Source organism: Populus trichocarpa, chromosome 3 (genome assembly GCF_000002775.5).
Source record: "Populus trichocarpa isolate Nisqually-1 chromosome 3, P.trichocarpa_v4.1, whole genome shotgun sequence".
NCBI classification, from domain to species: Eukaryota; Viridiplantae; Streptophyta; class Magnoliopsida; order Malpighiales; family Salicaceae; genus Populus; species Populus trichocarpa.
In genome coordinates, this window is record NC_037287.2 from 18,450,003 (window position 1) to 18,463,194 (window position 13,192).

Sequence of the window (13,192 nt, forward strand, 5' to 3'; positions counted from 1 at the left end):
AATCCCCACACACCACCATTTTTTCAATAAAAAACTCCCTCTCTCATCTTTTCTCTCTGCGTGCTTGTTTTTGCTTAATCACGATCAAAAGCAAAGCACCAAATTTTACTGTTTTAGAGAGAGGAAAAAAGAAGAAGAAGAAGGGCAGTCCAAGTTAGCATTATTCCTGGACCACCTGGCGATCGTACGAGCTAAGAGTTGAAGGTGGCTGATCCTCTGCTCGCCACGCCACAATTACACACAGTGATTCGCCAATCAAAGTCATTATCACGAATTTCGAGAAATCCAATTCTATTTTAACTGATTCGGTCCGCTCTCCGCTGATTTCTTTCATCCGGAGTTCAATTCTAGAGAGAGGTTGATACTGATAGGATCTTGGAAGGAAAGGCAAGTTTTGTTTGATGTGAAGTTTTGGTGTTTGCTTGGATTTTGGATGTTATAGTTGTTTAGAGCTGAAGGAAGTTTTTTGTTGGTGTTCCTCCTTTATATAGATATTTTGGAGCTTTGGATTCGCAGTCAGAGAAGAAAGGAGAGATTTAGTGAGAGAGAGAGAGATTAGAATCTAAAATTAGTCGAAATGGTGAGTAGCAATTTGTTTCACTGTAGAAAGCATTCATGGCCTCCCGAGGAGTATATCAGCAGAAACACCTTACAATTGGTAACCTCTCCCTCTCTTGCTATGGTATTATAAATCTTTTTCTTTTTTGTTATTGATTTGGGTCGTTTGTTTGGTTTCTGAGAAAATTCATGACAAGTAAAAAATAAAATAAAAATAAAAATTGGAGGTTGCTATTTAAGATGTACAAAAGGATCATGCCTTAAGCTACATATTGCTTTAGTGAATCAGCAGAAACTTTGTTGGCCTTTGGAGTTGCTTCTTGTATGTGTAGTTTTTGAAATCTAGTAGCTTAATTATGCACAGCAGCATTAACTCTGCTAGTTATGGCTATTGTGTTGTGAAGACTTCTTGGAAATGAGGTTTTCTAGATGAGTGGTTATTCTGTTTGATTGATTCCTGGGCTGCTCTGTTAAGAAGTGATGCAAGTTTAGTGGCTTGATATATTTTTTCAATCAATCGAGTAAGGGGTTTGTATAGATTGACTGGGGCTCCCAACAGGCTGCTCTTTCTAAAAGGCCACATGTTACATATAGATGTTTGAAATCAGATATATGATTTAAAGACCCACTCGAAATATCATGCCTCAAAAAATGGTACACCGGGTCTTGGTGATAATCGTATCTTTACTAGATTTTGTTTAGACAAGATCATTTTTTCTACAGTTTCAAATACACTTCTCAACATACTTTTTTTTTCCTCTTCAAACTGTAGTTTGATTTTGATAGTGCTGCCCCACCGGAACAAGCTTGGAGAAGGAGATTAAACAGCCATGCCAATATTCTTAAGGAATTCAGCGTTACATTTAAGGAAGCGATACAGATGGTGTGTGATATGATCTTTGTAAATTTTAATACGTATTTGCTGGTTCAAGGGACAGAGAAGTCTTCATATATGATTTCCGTTTTCAATTTCTGTGCTGGTTCTCACTTTTTGTATGGTGTTGGAATTTGAAATATTAGGTTAGATTGGGTATTCGGCTATGGTCTTATGTCAGGGAGGAAGCATCTCATGGAAGGGTAATTCTATCATTTTCCTTATTTCAGAAGCTCTTTATTTATCCTTTAAATACAGTATATAATAAAATTTTAGCTACTTGACTAAAGTTGGGCCTGCCTTGATTTGTGTAGAAAGCACCTATAGATCCCTTCACCAGAGAAAGTTGCAAGCCATCAGCATCTCAGGGTGTTCCACTTGGAGGAATGGGGTATGTGAGCCGTATATGATCCTCCATTTCATCCTAACGTCTCTTCTAATTTATCTGTCTGATAGGGTCAACCTTGCTTTCTCTTACAGAAGCGGAAGCATATCCAGAGGTTTTAGAGGCGAGTTCAGGCAGTGGCAAATTGTACCTGGTATATGTGAATCTTCACCTGTCATGGCAAATCAGTTCTCTGTAAATCTCTACCTTTCACAACCTATTATCTGTTTGCTTCATGCTTTCTGACCTTTTGAGTTGTTTGTTGCTATTTTTCCTTTGATGTTATGTGACATGAGTGTCCATGTTGGGGTGGTACTGCAGATTTTTATATCTAGGGATGGAGGGAACAAAAATTATGCATCAGTTTTGGCTCCTGGCCAGCATGAAGGGATAGGGTAAGATGAAATTTGATGGCAGCTTTTATGCTGCTTCTCTTAGGAAGAAATTGTATGACTGGGGCATATTACTTTCTTCAACGGCAGCTTTTATGCTATTTTCATTAACGTGTTGAAGGAAATGAAATTATAGTATTTAAAGTGGAGATTCATATGCTAATTTTGCTGTAATATTGTCACAGGAAAGCTGGTGATCAGGGCATTTCATCGTGGGGTTGGAACTTGAGTGGCCAGCATTCCACATACCACGCTCTATTTCCAAGGGCATGGACAGTATATGATGGTATTATTCTACTCTATCCTTTTCTGTTTTTATAAGAGTCGTGCTTTCCTCTTCAATTCTTATTTTAATGACGGGACTCTTGTTTTCCAGGTGAACCAGATCCTGAGCTGAAAATCTCCTGTAGACAGATATCACCATTCATACCACATAATTACAGAGATAGCAGTCTTCCTACTGCTGTTTTCGTCTACACTGTATGTTCATTTCACTTTTTATTTCAGAATTCAGATGTGGTTAAAATGAAATTATTAATTATGTACGTGGCCAGATCTTATTGCTACCCACCATTCTGTCAACATATGGTAATGTGTACCTGGGTGCACATATTGTGAATTTAATTTTACGTATTAACTGGAGAAAGAACCTTCTGCAAGGGGAAAAGAAAACAATTACAGATTTTTAGCTGACCCATAAACTTTTGGGCTTTACTTACTCTTATGTCCTGGTAAGCTATTGGACTTCAATGTCTCCATATTATACTCAGGGTATGCTAAAGCATGATCAGTTTATCATGAAGCTTGACGAGGTTATCTCAATCTAGAATTACATCATGGGTTTTGCGAGACTGACTTGAACCAAGAGACTGTAGATTTGTATTGGTTCATTTGTCTTGGAAATATGGATGCATATGGTCTTTTTTGAATTGTATGATCTTGATGGATCACATAACTGAGATAATTGAATCCTTTAAAGCATACCAAGCTTGTTTATATTTTTTATTGAAGCTTCCATCTGTTTCTGCTGTAGTTGGTGAACACCGGAAAGGAAAGAGCCAAAGTCAGCCTTCTATTTACATGGGCGGTAAGCTTCATTTCACCATGTTTCTTTTTCACTATTCTGGGCAATTGAAAGATATCGCAAGTCATAAGACAAGCTATTGATGCATGATTTGGTGCAGAATTCAATTGGAGGAATTTCACACTTGTCAGGAGATCACGTGAATGAACCATTCATGTTAGTATATGCACATTTCATTCCATGTTCCTTATGTTCATTCATGTTTCAAAACATATTTTGAATTTTTTCTTTTACTTTGACAGAGGGGAAGATGGAGTCTCCGGCGTACTTCTACATCACAAGCAAGTCATCAAACCTTAAATGCTTATGACGGTTGGTTTGCATATTTCTCTTGCTGTTTTATGCGTCACAGGGGGTGAAAGCAGAGGAAACTGTTTGCCCCACCCGTTCCTTAAAATAGGAAAATGAACATTTCAGTGAAGATGATGTGGAGGCAAGGCAGAACAAAAGCACCTTAACCCTTTGAGTAAACAAATGAGCTGAACTAGCATATTACTCACAAAATATTTGGCCATACCATCACACAGAAAAAAAGGGTGTGCAGTAATTAGCCCAGGCAAAGAAATATAAAATGGAAATCACCTGGTGGAAAGACAGAATCAACATCTCTAAGGATATTTGTATGGTGCAGCGGCTGCAGCCCTCAGAACCTTACGCCAATATAATAATTTATCGAGAATTTCAAGGCTTTTCTGCAATGCATCATGCAGGATGTTGGCTTTTTTTTCTTTTCTTTGGCTGTTATGGTCACTTTACCTGGTAATGAATATTGGATGACAGTGCCTGGGACACGTTGCCAATATGAAAATGGAACAGTACTAATGTCAGTTATAATATGCCTTAATGCATCTATATAAAAAAAAGATTACCTTATTTTTGGAATTTGCTTGAATAGGGTGCGTGGTGGCATATACATCTGTGTGTGTGTGTGTGTGTGGAGAGAGAGAGAGACCAGTCAAGTCTTTCATTTGTTGATAATCACCATTAAACAACAAGCTGATGGAGTTGTTTATGGATCAATCCATGTAAACCCTGTGACTTTTCTGAGACCTTTTGCATTAAGTCAGCTTCCACCACCCTCCTTTTGATGTGTTTTTTATTACCATGTTGAACGATCTTAAGCATGATTCTCCTAGGTGTCAAATTGTCAAGGACTTGAAATTCAGTCATGAAGAGTGAATTTTCTGTCATTCTTCCTTCACACAAAAAAGTAGTAGAAGCTGATGATGCAATTAATTTAGGTCATATAAACCTAGGTAGCATGCAAAATGCTGCAATTGGATCACTTGACCACTCTTTTCCTATGAGCATCCCTGCTTGTTTCATTCTTCTTATTCTTCTAAGCGTTTTCTGCCCTTCTTCACTTTTGGACTTTTTTTCACGTTTAGTTCCAGCCTTGAAGTTTCAACATCCATTCTGTGCCACTATTATTTGAATGCTGCATATGATTGTCAACGAAAAATCTTGCTTCAAATCTTCTAATTGTCTTAAATATTTTATTTATTTATTTATTTGGTGGATGTTATGGAGTTTCTAATAACATCTCTGGTGCCAAAAATTTTGATGTGTCATTCATTTCATCTCACCCCGCATAGGCCTGTCATGGAAAATCAGGGTTCCCCTTTTTATCTATCTATTGTTAATCTTCCCTTCCATGCTTATTAAAGTCACTGCTTTCCTTGGACAGGTGCTTCTTTTCTGAAACTTTTGGTACATTTGGAATTTTTTAAGTTTAGTTTAATCTTCCGTATCATGGAAATTATAGTTCTCCATTCTGAATTGTTAGTAGTATCTATTTTTGAAGCATTTCTAATGATTATCACAATGCTGCAGGACTGCAAAGGGCAACCCTCCTGTTACATTTGCAATTGCTGCATGTGAAACTCAGAATGTAAGTGTCACTGTTCTGCCAAGCTTTGGGCTGTCTGAAGGAAGTTGTACCACGGCAAAGGCAATGTGGGGCACAATGGTGCAGGTACTGGTTTCATGTCTTTTCATCGCAGCAATTTCTTGCTACTTTTGAAGGCATTTGTCTCAGATATGATTGATTAATTGATATTCATACCTGGAACCTTGCTGTCCTTATAGTTTACCTGGAATCTTACTTTTGAGCTTTCATATGAAGAATGCTTTTTTTCCAAATTCCTTGTACTGTTTCTCGAATCTGATGTCCACAGCTGACATTATATGCTTTGTGGAAAAGAATTGAATTTGAACTTGTTCTCCTGCATTTCAAGGATGGACATTTTGATCGGGGGAACTTTAATTGGGGACCAAGCATGCCTTCATCACCTGGAGAGACACTGTGTGCCGCGGTTTCAGCTTCTGCCTGGGTGGAACCTCATGGAAAGTGCACTGTTGCATTTGCTCTTGCTTGGTCATCTCCAAAAATAAAGTTTTTGAAGGGAAGCTCCTACCATAGGTACATCTATGATTACCCTTTCCCCTTTTCATGTTCTTTATTGCTGCCTATGTTTTTAATTTGTATTGCTTGAAAGTCGACTAAAATCTTGTATCCGTGTGTTCAGTGTTTTTATGGCAGTCTTATATTCTTTCTAGGTGATTGGTATCTTCTTTTTGAGATTTTAAATTCTACTTTGTATTTTCTTTGACTAAAATCTTAGCATTATAAGTCCTAAACATCTTCAGGCTCCCAATTGTTACAAGTGCATTGTAGTGCAATGATAACTCATCAATGTGAGTTATGGAATATTATTTTCCATTTGTTGGCTGGACGACTTCAACCTTCATTCTGTCAGACTTGCTGATCAGAATTAGAGCTTTATGTCCTCGAGCCAGGAAATAAAACTGTCATATGATGATGTAACAAACCCATTTTAACCTCCTTGATATTTAATTATCTAGCATATTGGTTTGGTTTTTGCCTGTACATTCTCTGCTGGGTTATATACCATTGAGATGTTGATTTTCTGGTAATGTTTGATTGTTATTTCATTTGGCTGTATCTTTTGCATGGTATTTCATGGTGTATTATGGATAGTGCATGTCTCTAGCTCTTTGTGCGGTTGAATCATGTTTTTGATTGTATTGCTTACACAGATATGACAGGAACACTATTCTGTGAAGAGAAAATTGATTTCTGGGCATGTTTCTTTTTTTGCAGGAGATATACAAAATTTTATGGCACTTCTGAAAGAGCGGCTCAGAATTTGGTGCATGATGCGCTGACAAGTATGCATGTTTGGTTTTCACTTGTTTAGATTCTTCTAATATAACCATCTTGTTTGCTAAGCAGTCTGCCAACAAACCCCTTGCTTTAAGGTTGCAATTTTTAGTTTAGTTTTAGCTTCTAGAGTTTTTGTGACAATCTAAACTTTTTGAATATTGATCAGATTACAAGCAGTGGGAGGAAGAGATTGAGAAATGGCAAGATCCTATCCTCAAGGATGAAAAGCTACCAGAATGGTAACTCCTTTGACCACAAGAATGGCTACCAATTACTTATCTCGGAATCTGAACAGCAAAAAACACCTTAAAAAACCATCTTGATGTGGAGGACGAGCCATTACACTTAATGTTGGGTGCATATTTCTTGGAGCAATACATTAATTAAAGCTGCCTTCAAGAGGCTAAAATACGTGCAAACAAAAGAATAAAACAGTAGATGAGTGCATGTACACATGGATTTGTGATCTTAATCAGTCAAAAAAACCGTGCAAGAAAGACCATCTTAATGCAGGGAAGAAGCCGGCATATAGGCGTTGTTTTGTATCTTTTGAGGCCTTAGATGTGTGAATGCACTTGTGCATGTTGTTGCCCCAGTCACACCTTTTTAGTTCTTACAAAGTTTTTATTAATCATGTTCTGCACCCGAATAGCACCAACTGTGCCATCATATCTGATGTCAGCCTTGAGAGACACCAATGCCACTCAGATTAACTTTTGTGGTTATGTTCTTTTCAAATGCTTAAATGCTGTTACTTTCTGCGGGCACATACATATTCCTGTTTTCTGGGTTATATTGTTTTAACACCATAATTAAAATCGCAGGTACAAGTTCACATTGTTTAATGAGCTCTACTTTTTGGTTGCTGGTGGGACAGTTTGGATTGGTACTCATCTATACTAACTGCCAAGTCTTTCCTACCATGATATTTACAGCTACTTCTGATGATGCTCTTATCATAAGTGCATATTTTGTTTTCATCACTCAGGCGTCAGTTATTATTTGCTTATATATATATATATATATGTTGTTGTTGTTGTTGGTGCTAGATATGGTTCATAAAGGAAACTAACATTAGCATAATCTGTACAGACTCTTCCCTTTCAAGTGCAGATACAAGAAATGGTCATCATCGGTCAAGAGAAGTAGAAACCACAGGGATCAAAGTAACTGAACCCCAAGTAAATTGCAATGGAGGTCCAGATCATACTACAACTAATCATCATAACACCACTAGTTCTGAACAAAAAGAAAACAACAAGGCATTCCATACAAAGTGCATATGCAAAGATGAATCAGCAGTCTCTCGGGAAAGGGGGAACCTTGACCACACTTTAGATCCTTTCACATTTCTTGATCCTCTGAGCGATGATGTTGGTAGGTTTTTGTACTTGGAAGGAGTTGAATATATCATGTGGTGCACATATGATGTGCACTTCTATGCATCCTTTGCCCTTCTTGCATTGTTTCCCAAAATTGAACTCAATATTCAACGTGACTTTGCCAAAGCTGTGTTATCGGAGGATGGAAGAAAAGTAAGGTTTCTGGCTGATGGTAGTGTCGGAATTCGCAAGGCTAGAGGAGCTGTCCCTCATGATCTTGGGACACATGATCCGTGGAATGAAATGAATGCATATAATATACATGACACCAGCAAGTGGAAGGATCTGAATCCTAAGTTTGTGCTTCAGGTGTATAGAGATTTTGCTGCAACAGGGGATATGTCGTTTGGAGTTGATGTGTGGCCTGCAGTACGCACTGCCATGGAATACATGGAACAATTTGACAGGGATGATGATGGTCTGGTTGAAAATGATGGATTCCCAGATCAAACATATGATGCGTGGACAGTTCATGGTGTAAGTGCTTACTGTGGCTGCTTATGGCTTGCCTCCCTTCAAGCTGCTGCTGCAATGGCCATGCAACTAGGCGACAAGTATTTTGCTGAATTATGCAAAAGCAAATTTGCAAAGGCAAAATCAGCATTTGAATCAAAACTATGGAATGGTTCATATTTCAACTATGACAGTGGCTCGAGTAATAACAGTAAATCTATACAGGCAGATCAACTGGCAGGGGAATGGTATATGGCATCTTCAGGTTTGCCGTCACTTTTTGATGATGTTAAAATCAGAAGTGCTCTTAATAAAATATATGATTTCAATGTAATGAAAGTTCGAGGAGGTAAAATGGGTGCTGTAAATGGAATGCATCCGAATGGAAAGGTGGATGAAACTTGTATGCAGTCCCGTGAAATATGGTCCGGTGTCACCTATGCTGTGGCTGCTACCATGATTCTCTCTGGAATGGAAGACAAGGCATTCACTACTGCTGAAGGCATTTTCACTGCAGGCTGGTCTGAGGAGGGCTACGGGTAAGTTCTGTGCATATTATATTGTTTTCTTATTTTTGTGTGTTTGCAGAACAAGAGTCAGATATAGAAGTTACTGACAGTTAAGCAGGAAATAATACATATCCTTTTCCATCCATGCCCACTGCCGTTTCATTTATTTCTTGAACAAAAAATAAGGACAGTGCACCCCCCCCTAAATAAAAATAAAAGCAAATAAATAATTTGAACTCTTTTTAGGATTAAATCAAAAGTGTTATTCTTGAAGACTTACTGTCGGCTGTTTTTGGTCAATATTGAACCTACAATGTGTAACTTTTACCTTGAGAAGTATGATCTGTTCATCGTTCAAGCAAATCCATGCATGGATGTAGTTGGCTTCCCAGCTAAAAGAAACTTGAGTTTGGGCTTTCTGATAAATCCATCATTTTAGCCATTGGGAAGAGCCTGTCCTTGCTTTCTCCTTGTTGTACTGTCTGTGATGTGTTTTTTTTTAATGTATAATAACTGTGGGTTAATCTTCCTTTCTGCGGAGTACAGATACTGGTTCCAGACTCCAGAGGCATGGACGATTGATGGGCACTTTCGGTCCCTTATTTATATGAGACCCCTTGCAATCTGGGGCATGCAATGGGCACTATCACTCCCGAAAGCAATTCTTGACGCGCCAAAGATCAACATAATGGAAAGGAGCCTTCTATCTCCTAGTACAAGATTCTCCCTTATAGGTGAAACAGGAGTTAAGAAGATTGCAACTAAAGCTAATTGTTTGGGCAATTCAGTTTTCCATTGTTCATGCTGATCTTACATACAAGTCTCGTAATCTTTGTAAAGAAAAATGTTCAATATATTTTTTTCTTCCTTTTCCCTTCTTGAACTCTCTTCCATAGGAAAGTAGGGGGAGAAGTTTGGGAAAATCTTTCTTTCCTAGACAGGCAATAAAAAAGCTAGGCTGTTACCTTAGTAACCAATTTTAGTTGCATGATAAAGATGAGTCTTTCCGTCTTTAAATAGACTTTCTTGTATTTCAACGAGTTTGGTCCTCATGGTTTGTTTATTTATTTATTCATTTTTCTATCTGTATGAGAATGTAATATCATGTAATCAAGTACAAGTTACTTGCCAAGATGTGGAATGCTCTAGTTTCATTGGAAGGCCACTTGACATTGAAATCGGTTCTTTCAGGCTGCTCGGCATGTGTTGTTGTGCAGAACTCTCTGAAATCTTGATATGCAAATTCTCTTCTAAAGTTTTGCTTTCAGAAACATAGGAAAGCAATGCAACTTTCCAGGTATGAATAGGATATGCTAGGCCAGCAAGCTAACTAGATTTATATTCAGTTTGAGATTGTGGATGAGATTGTGGTAGTAGTTGCAGTTTAAGGTGTATTTTTTGTTTAGAGATGCATTTAAATGATATTTTTTTTTTAAAAAAAAATTATTTTTGAAATTAGCATATCAAAAAAAATCTGAAAATATATTTTATTTAAAAAAAATTCAAAATTTAAAAAGATGTGTTTAACCGAATTCCCAAATGAAGTTTAATTTGAGTGTGTAAACCGGAAACATTTAGCTGGGGGCGTAATTCACTTGAATGATGCTGAAAGAATTGTAAGGAAAATCATTCAATGATTCTATAGAAGTTCCGGACTTACAAGAAGCACTCGACTCACTCTTTTCTTTGTCGATTTTTAATTCTCTGCCTTGTTAAATTTTGTTCATTCATCAAGTGGAATGGAAGTTTTCATAAACGTGGTTTGTGAACAGCTACTACATGGACTTGAACCTCACCTGTTCTCCTCTCGCAGTTTGGTGTGGGTGTATCCTGCGCATTATAGTTGTCGGGTCTAGAAAATGGCTTGGATTGTTGTCATCAAATCAACTCTTAATGTTTATTTTATGAAGTTTCTTGGTATTCATCTGGTCAGTTTTGGATCTAGTTTGACTAGATTAATCGAGATTAATCTGACTCCGAAAAAATGTTTTTTTTTATTCAACTCGGGTAAAATTTCGAGCAAGTATTTTGAGCCAGCGTCCAACTTCATTAACCGCCGGAAAATTCTTCATTTGTCCAGAAATAAGGCTGATTCCCACTAGTTCTCGGCCGATTTTTCCCACTTTCTCACAACCAGGAAAGTGAGACTTCGTGTGGTCTCATTCTTGCTTTTCTCCTTTGCCTTTTCACTTTCAGCAATTTGTAAAAAAGGTTATGCCATCTGATCATTTGATTGTGACGTGCTAGTAAAACGCTGGTCGTAGTCGATAATGAGCTGGTGCTGTTGGAAAGGTTTTTTTTTTCTTCTAAAGCCAGCTAGTTCACTGTCTTGTCTTAAATCAAAGCATCTCCCTAAAGCCATTGTCTACGGGGCATGTTTTGTTCCATAACATTCTAGTTCTTTATTTAATTTTTTTTTAAGGGAAAGCAATTCATTCTCCTGTCAATTTCATTGATGAACGTGAGAGAAAACAGCGGGCACTGGAGATTTATTTTTATTTATTTAAAACACTGGAAAATCGAAGAATTGGTGATCAACGAGGCTTCTAAAAGAAAGTTAAACCTGATAAACTAGCAATTTCGTTTTTTACTCCGAGAAATACAACAGGAAATTAATTTATAATTTTTTATTATAGAGAAAAAATCAAAGCAGGATTGTTAGAAACAAGCATACTAACATACAAAAAGAAACAGAGGAGGAAGACGACATGCTCATGTCTAATATCCGGATGGATCAGCTCGATCCCATCAAGATAAGCTTTGACTTAGATAATATCAATAAAAATTAAAAACAGTTAAAGTTTAGATTTATCTAGGTTAATTTAACAGACTCAAGCCCTCAACTTTGGGTTTGACTGCTTCAACGCAGCAATAATGGTGAGAAAGTCTCTGATTGTTTTTTATGAGGAAATTATTTTTTAAATTTTTATGTGTTTATTTGCTATTAAAAAAGTTGGTTAACGGAAAACACTTTCCAGTTAAAAAAAATTAGCTTGGTTTCCAGGAAAGTGTTTTCTTAAAAAATTTGGGCGGAAAATATTTTCCAGAAGTTGTGAAAAATTTAGAAAAATCATATTATTTGCTAATTATATCAAATTTGATCCTCAAACTTTTGATTGCTTTATATATTTGTTTTGAATATTTATTTTTCAATTTCATCTCTTAAAATTTAATTTTTATATTAACTTTGGTCCTTATTTTTATAATTGTTATTTGCTTTTCCCTTATCATTTTATTATTGAAATTTTTTATCTATCAATTTTGATCCTCATTCTTTTGATTGTTACTTATTTTATTTGAAATAATTTATGAAATGTTAATTATTATTATTTTAATTTCTTCATCTTTTATTTTTTTATTTTTTAGATTTGATCTCTATTATTTTAATTATTATTTATTTTATATGAGATAATTTATGAAACAATATTTTTTTCAATTTCATTCTCATTCAACTTTTTAATTTGTAAGATTTGTTCCTTATTATTTTAATAAACTTAAGAAAAATAAAATATTAATAAGTTATTTTTCAGCTCATTTTTCATGACATAACCGAATACTAAAAAATAATTTATTTTTAAAAATTTATTTTTAAAATTTCAACAAACAAACAGAATCAAAAGTTAAAGATCTCATCCTGTCAAAATCGTCAAAAAAATGATGGCGGCCCCGACCAAAAAAAGAAAGAAAGAAGGTTTGACCATGTGAATAGGACCACTCTTTCCAGGAGCCTGGATCGTGAGATAACATTATTAAAGGATACGCCAGGTCTTATCTAACAAGCTCTAATAACCCTACAGTTATTTTTATTTCTCCTCCTCTCCGACCATTTTGATATCAGTTTAATAAACCTTGTTTCGGGAAGAATATTTCTATTCAATAATTTAGAGTGGAATTTTGTATTTTTTAAATAAAAAATACAGGAAAAATATGTAATTTTTATCTCAGTTATCTTTGTATTTTCTATTTAAAAACAATAAATTAAAAAAAACTAAATGAGCGGTGAATTAACTGCTCATTTAGATATAATTTACTGTGACAGAGACAATGAATTTATCATCTTGCCTTTTCAAAAAAGATGATAAATTCATCTTTTAGCTTTTGTTATAACTCATTATTAGTCGGACATAGACAGGAATGCGACTCCAGTACGTTTCCTTTCTCCTTACTTATTCCCAGCATATATTCATGAACGAATCAGATGATTTTTAGGTTTAAGCAACAAATGTTTTTTTTTTTTTTTGAGAAACAAAAATGGAATTTCTGTCATATAAAAAAATATCTCTTTTATGAACGGAAAAGAGAAGAAGAAAAGGGAAAAAAAATAATAATGTATAAATACTCCACTTAAATAAATATTTTAATAAAAAT

The 13,192-nt window shown here is 35.9% G+C and overlaps 1 protein-coding gene across 2 annotated transcripts; it reads left to right on the forward strand.

The window, feature by feature from the left end:
• On the forward strand, positions 1–9,956 carry LOC7493203 (uncharacterized). Of its 2 annotated transcripts, XM_024596315.2 has the most exons (19): positions 2–387; positions 492–658; positions 1,331–1,441; positions 1,579–1,635; positions 1,747–1,823; positions 1,913–2,012; positions 2,139–2,212; positions 2,395–2,495; positions 2,586–2,689; positions 3,243–3,296; positions 3,394–3,449; positions 3,536–3,574; positions 5,127–5,268; positions 5,531–5,715; positions 6,418–6,485; positions 6,647–6,719; positions 7,305–7,366; positions 7,573–8,854; positions 9,371–9,956. In XM_024596315.2, exons 2-19 carry the CDS (start codon positions 578–580, stop codon positions 9,630–9,632), a joined length of 2,928 nt encoding a protein of 975 aa, XP_024452083.1. In that variant the 5' UTR covers positions 2–387; positions 492–577; the 3' UTR covers positions 9,633–9,956. The 2 variants fall into 2 exon arrangements, with proteins under 2 accessions (XP_024452084.1, XP_024452083.1); XM_024596316.2 differs by having other exon boundaries at positions 1–658; positions 7,594–8,854.
• Positions 9,957–13,192: the final 3,236 nt, after the last annotated feature.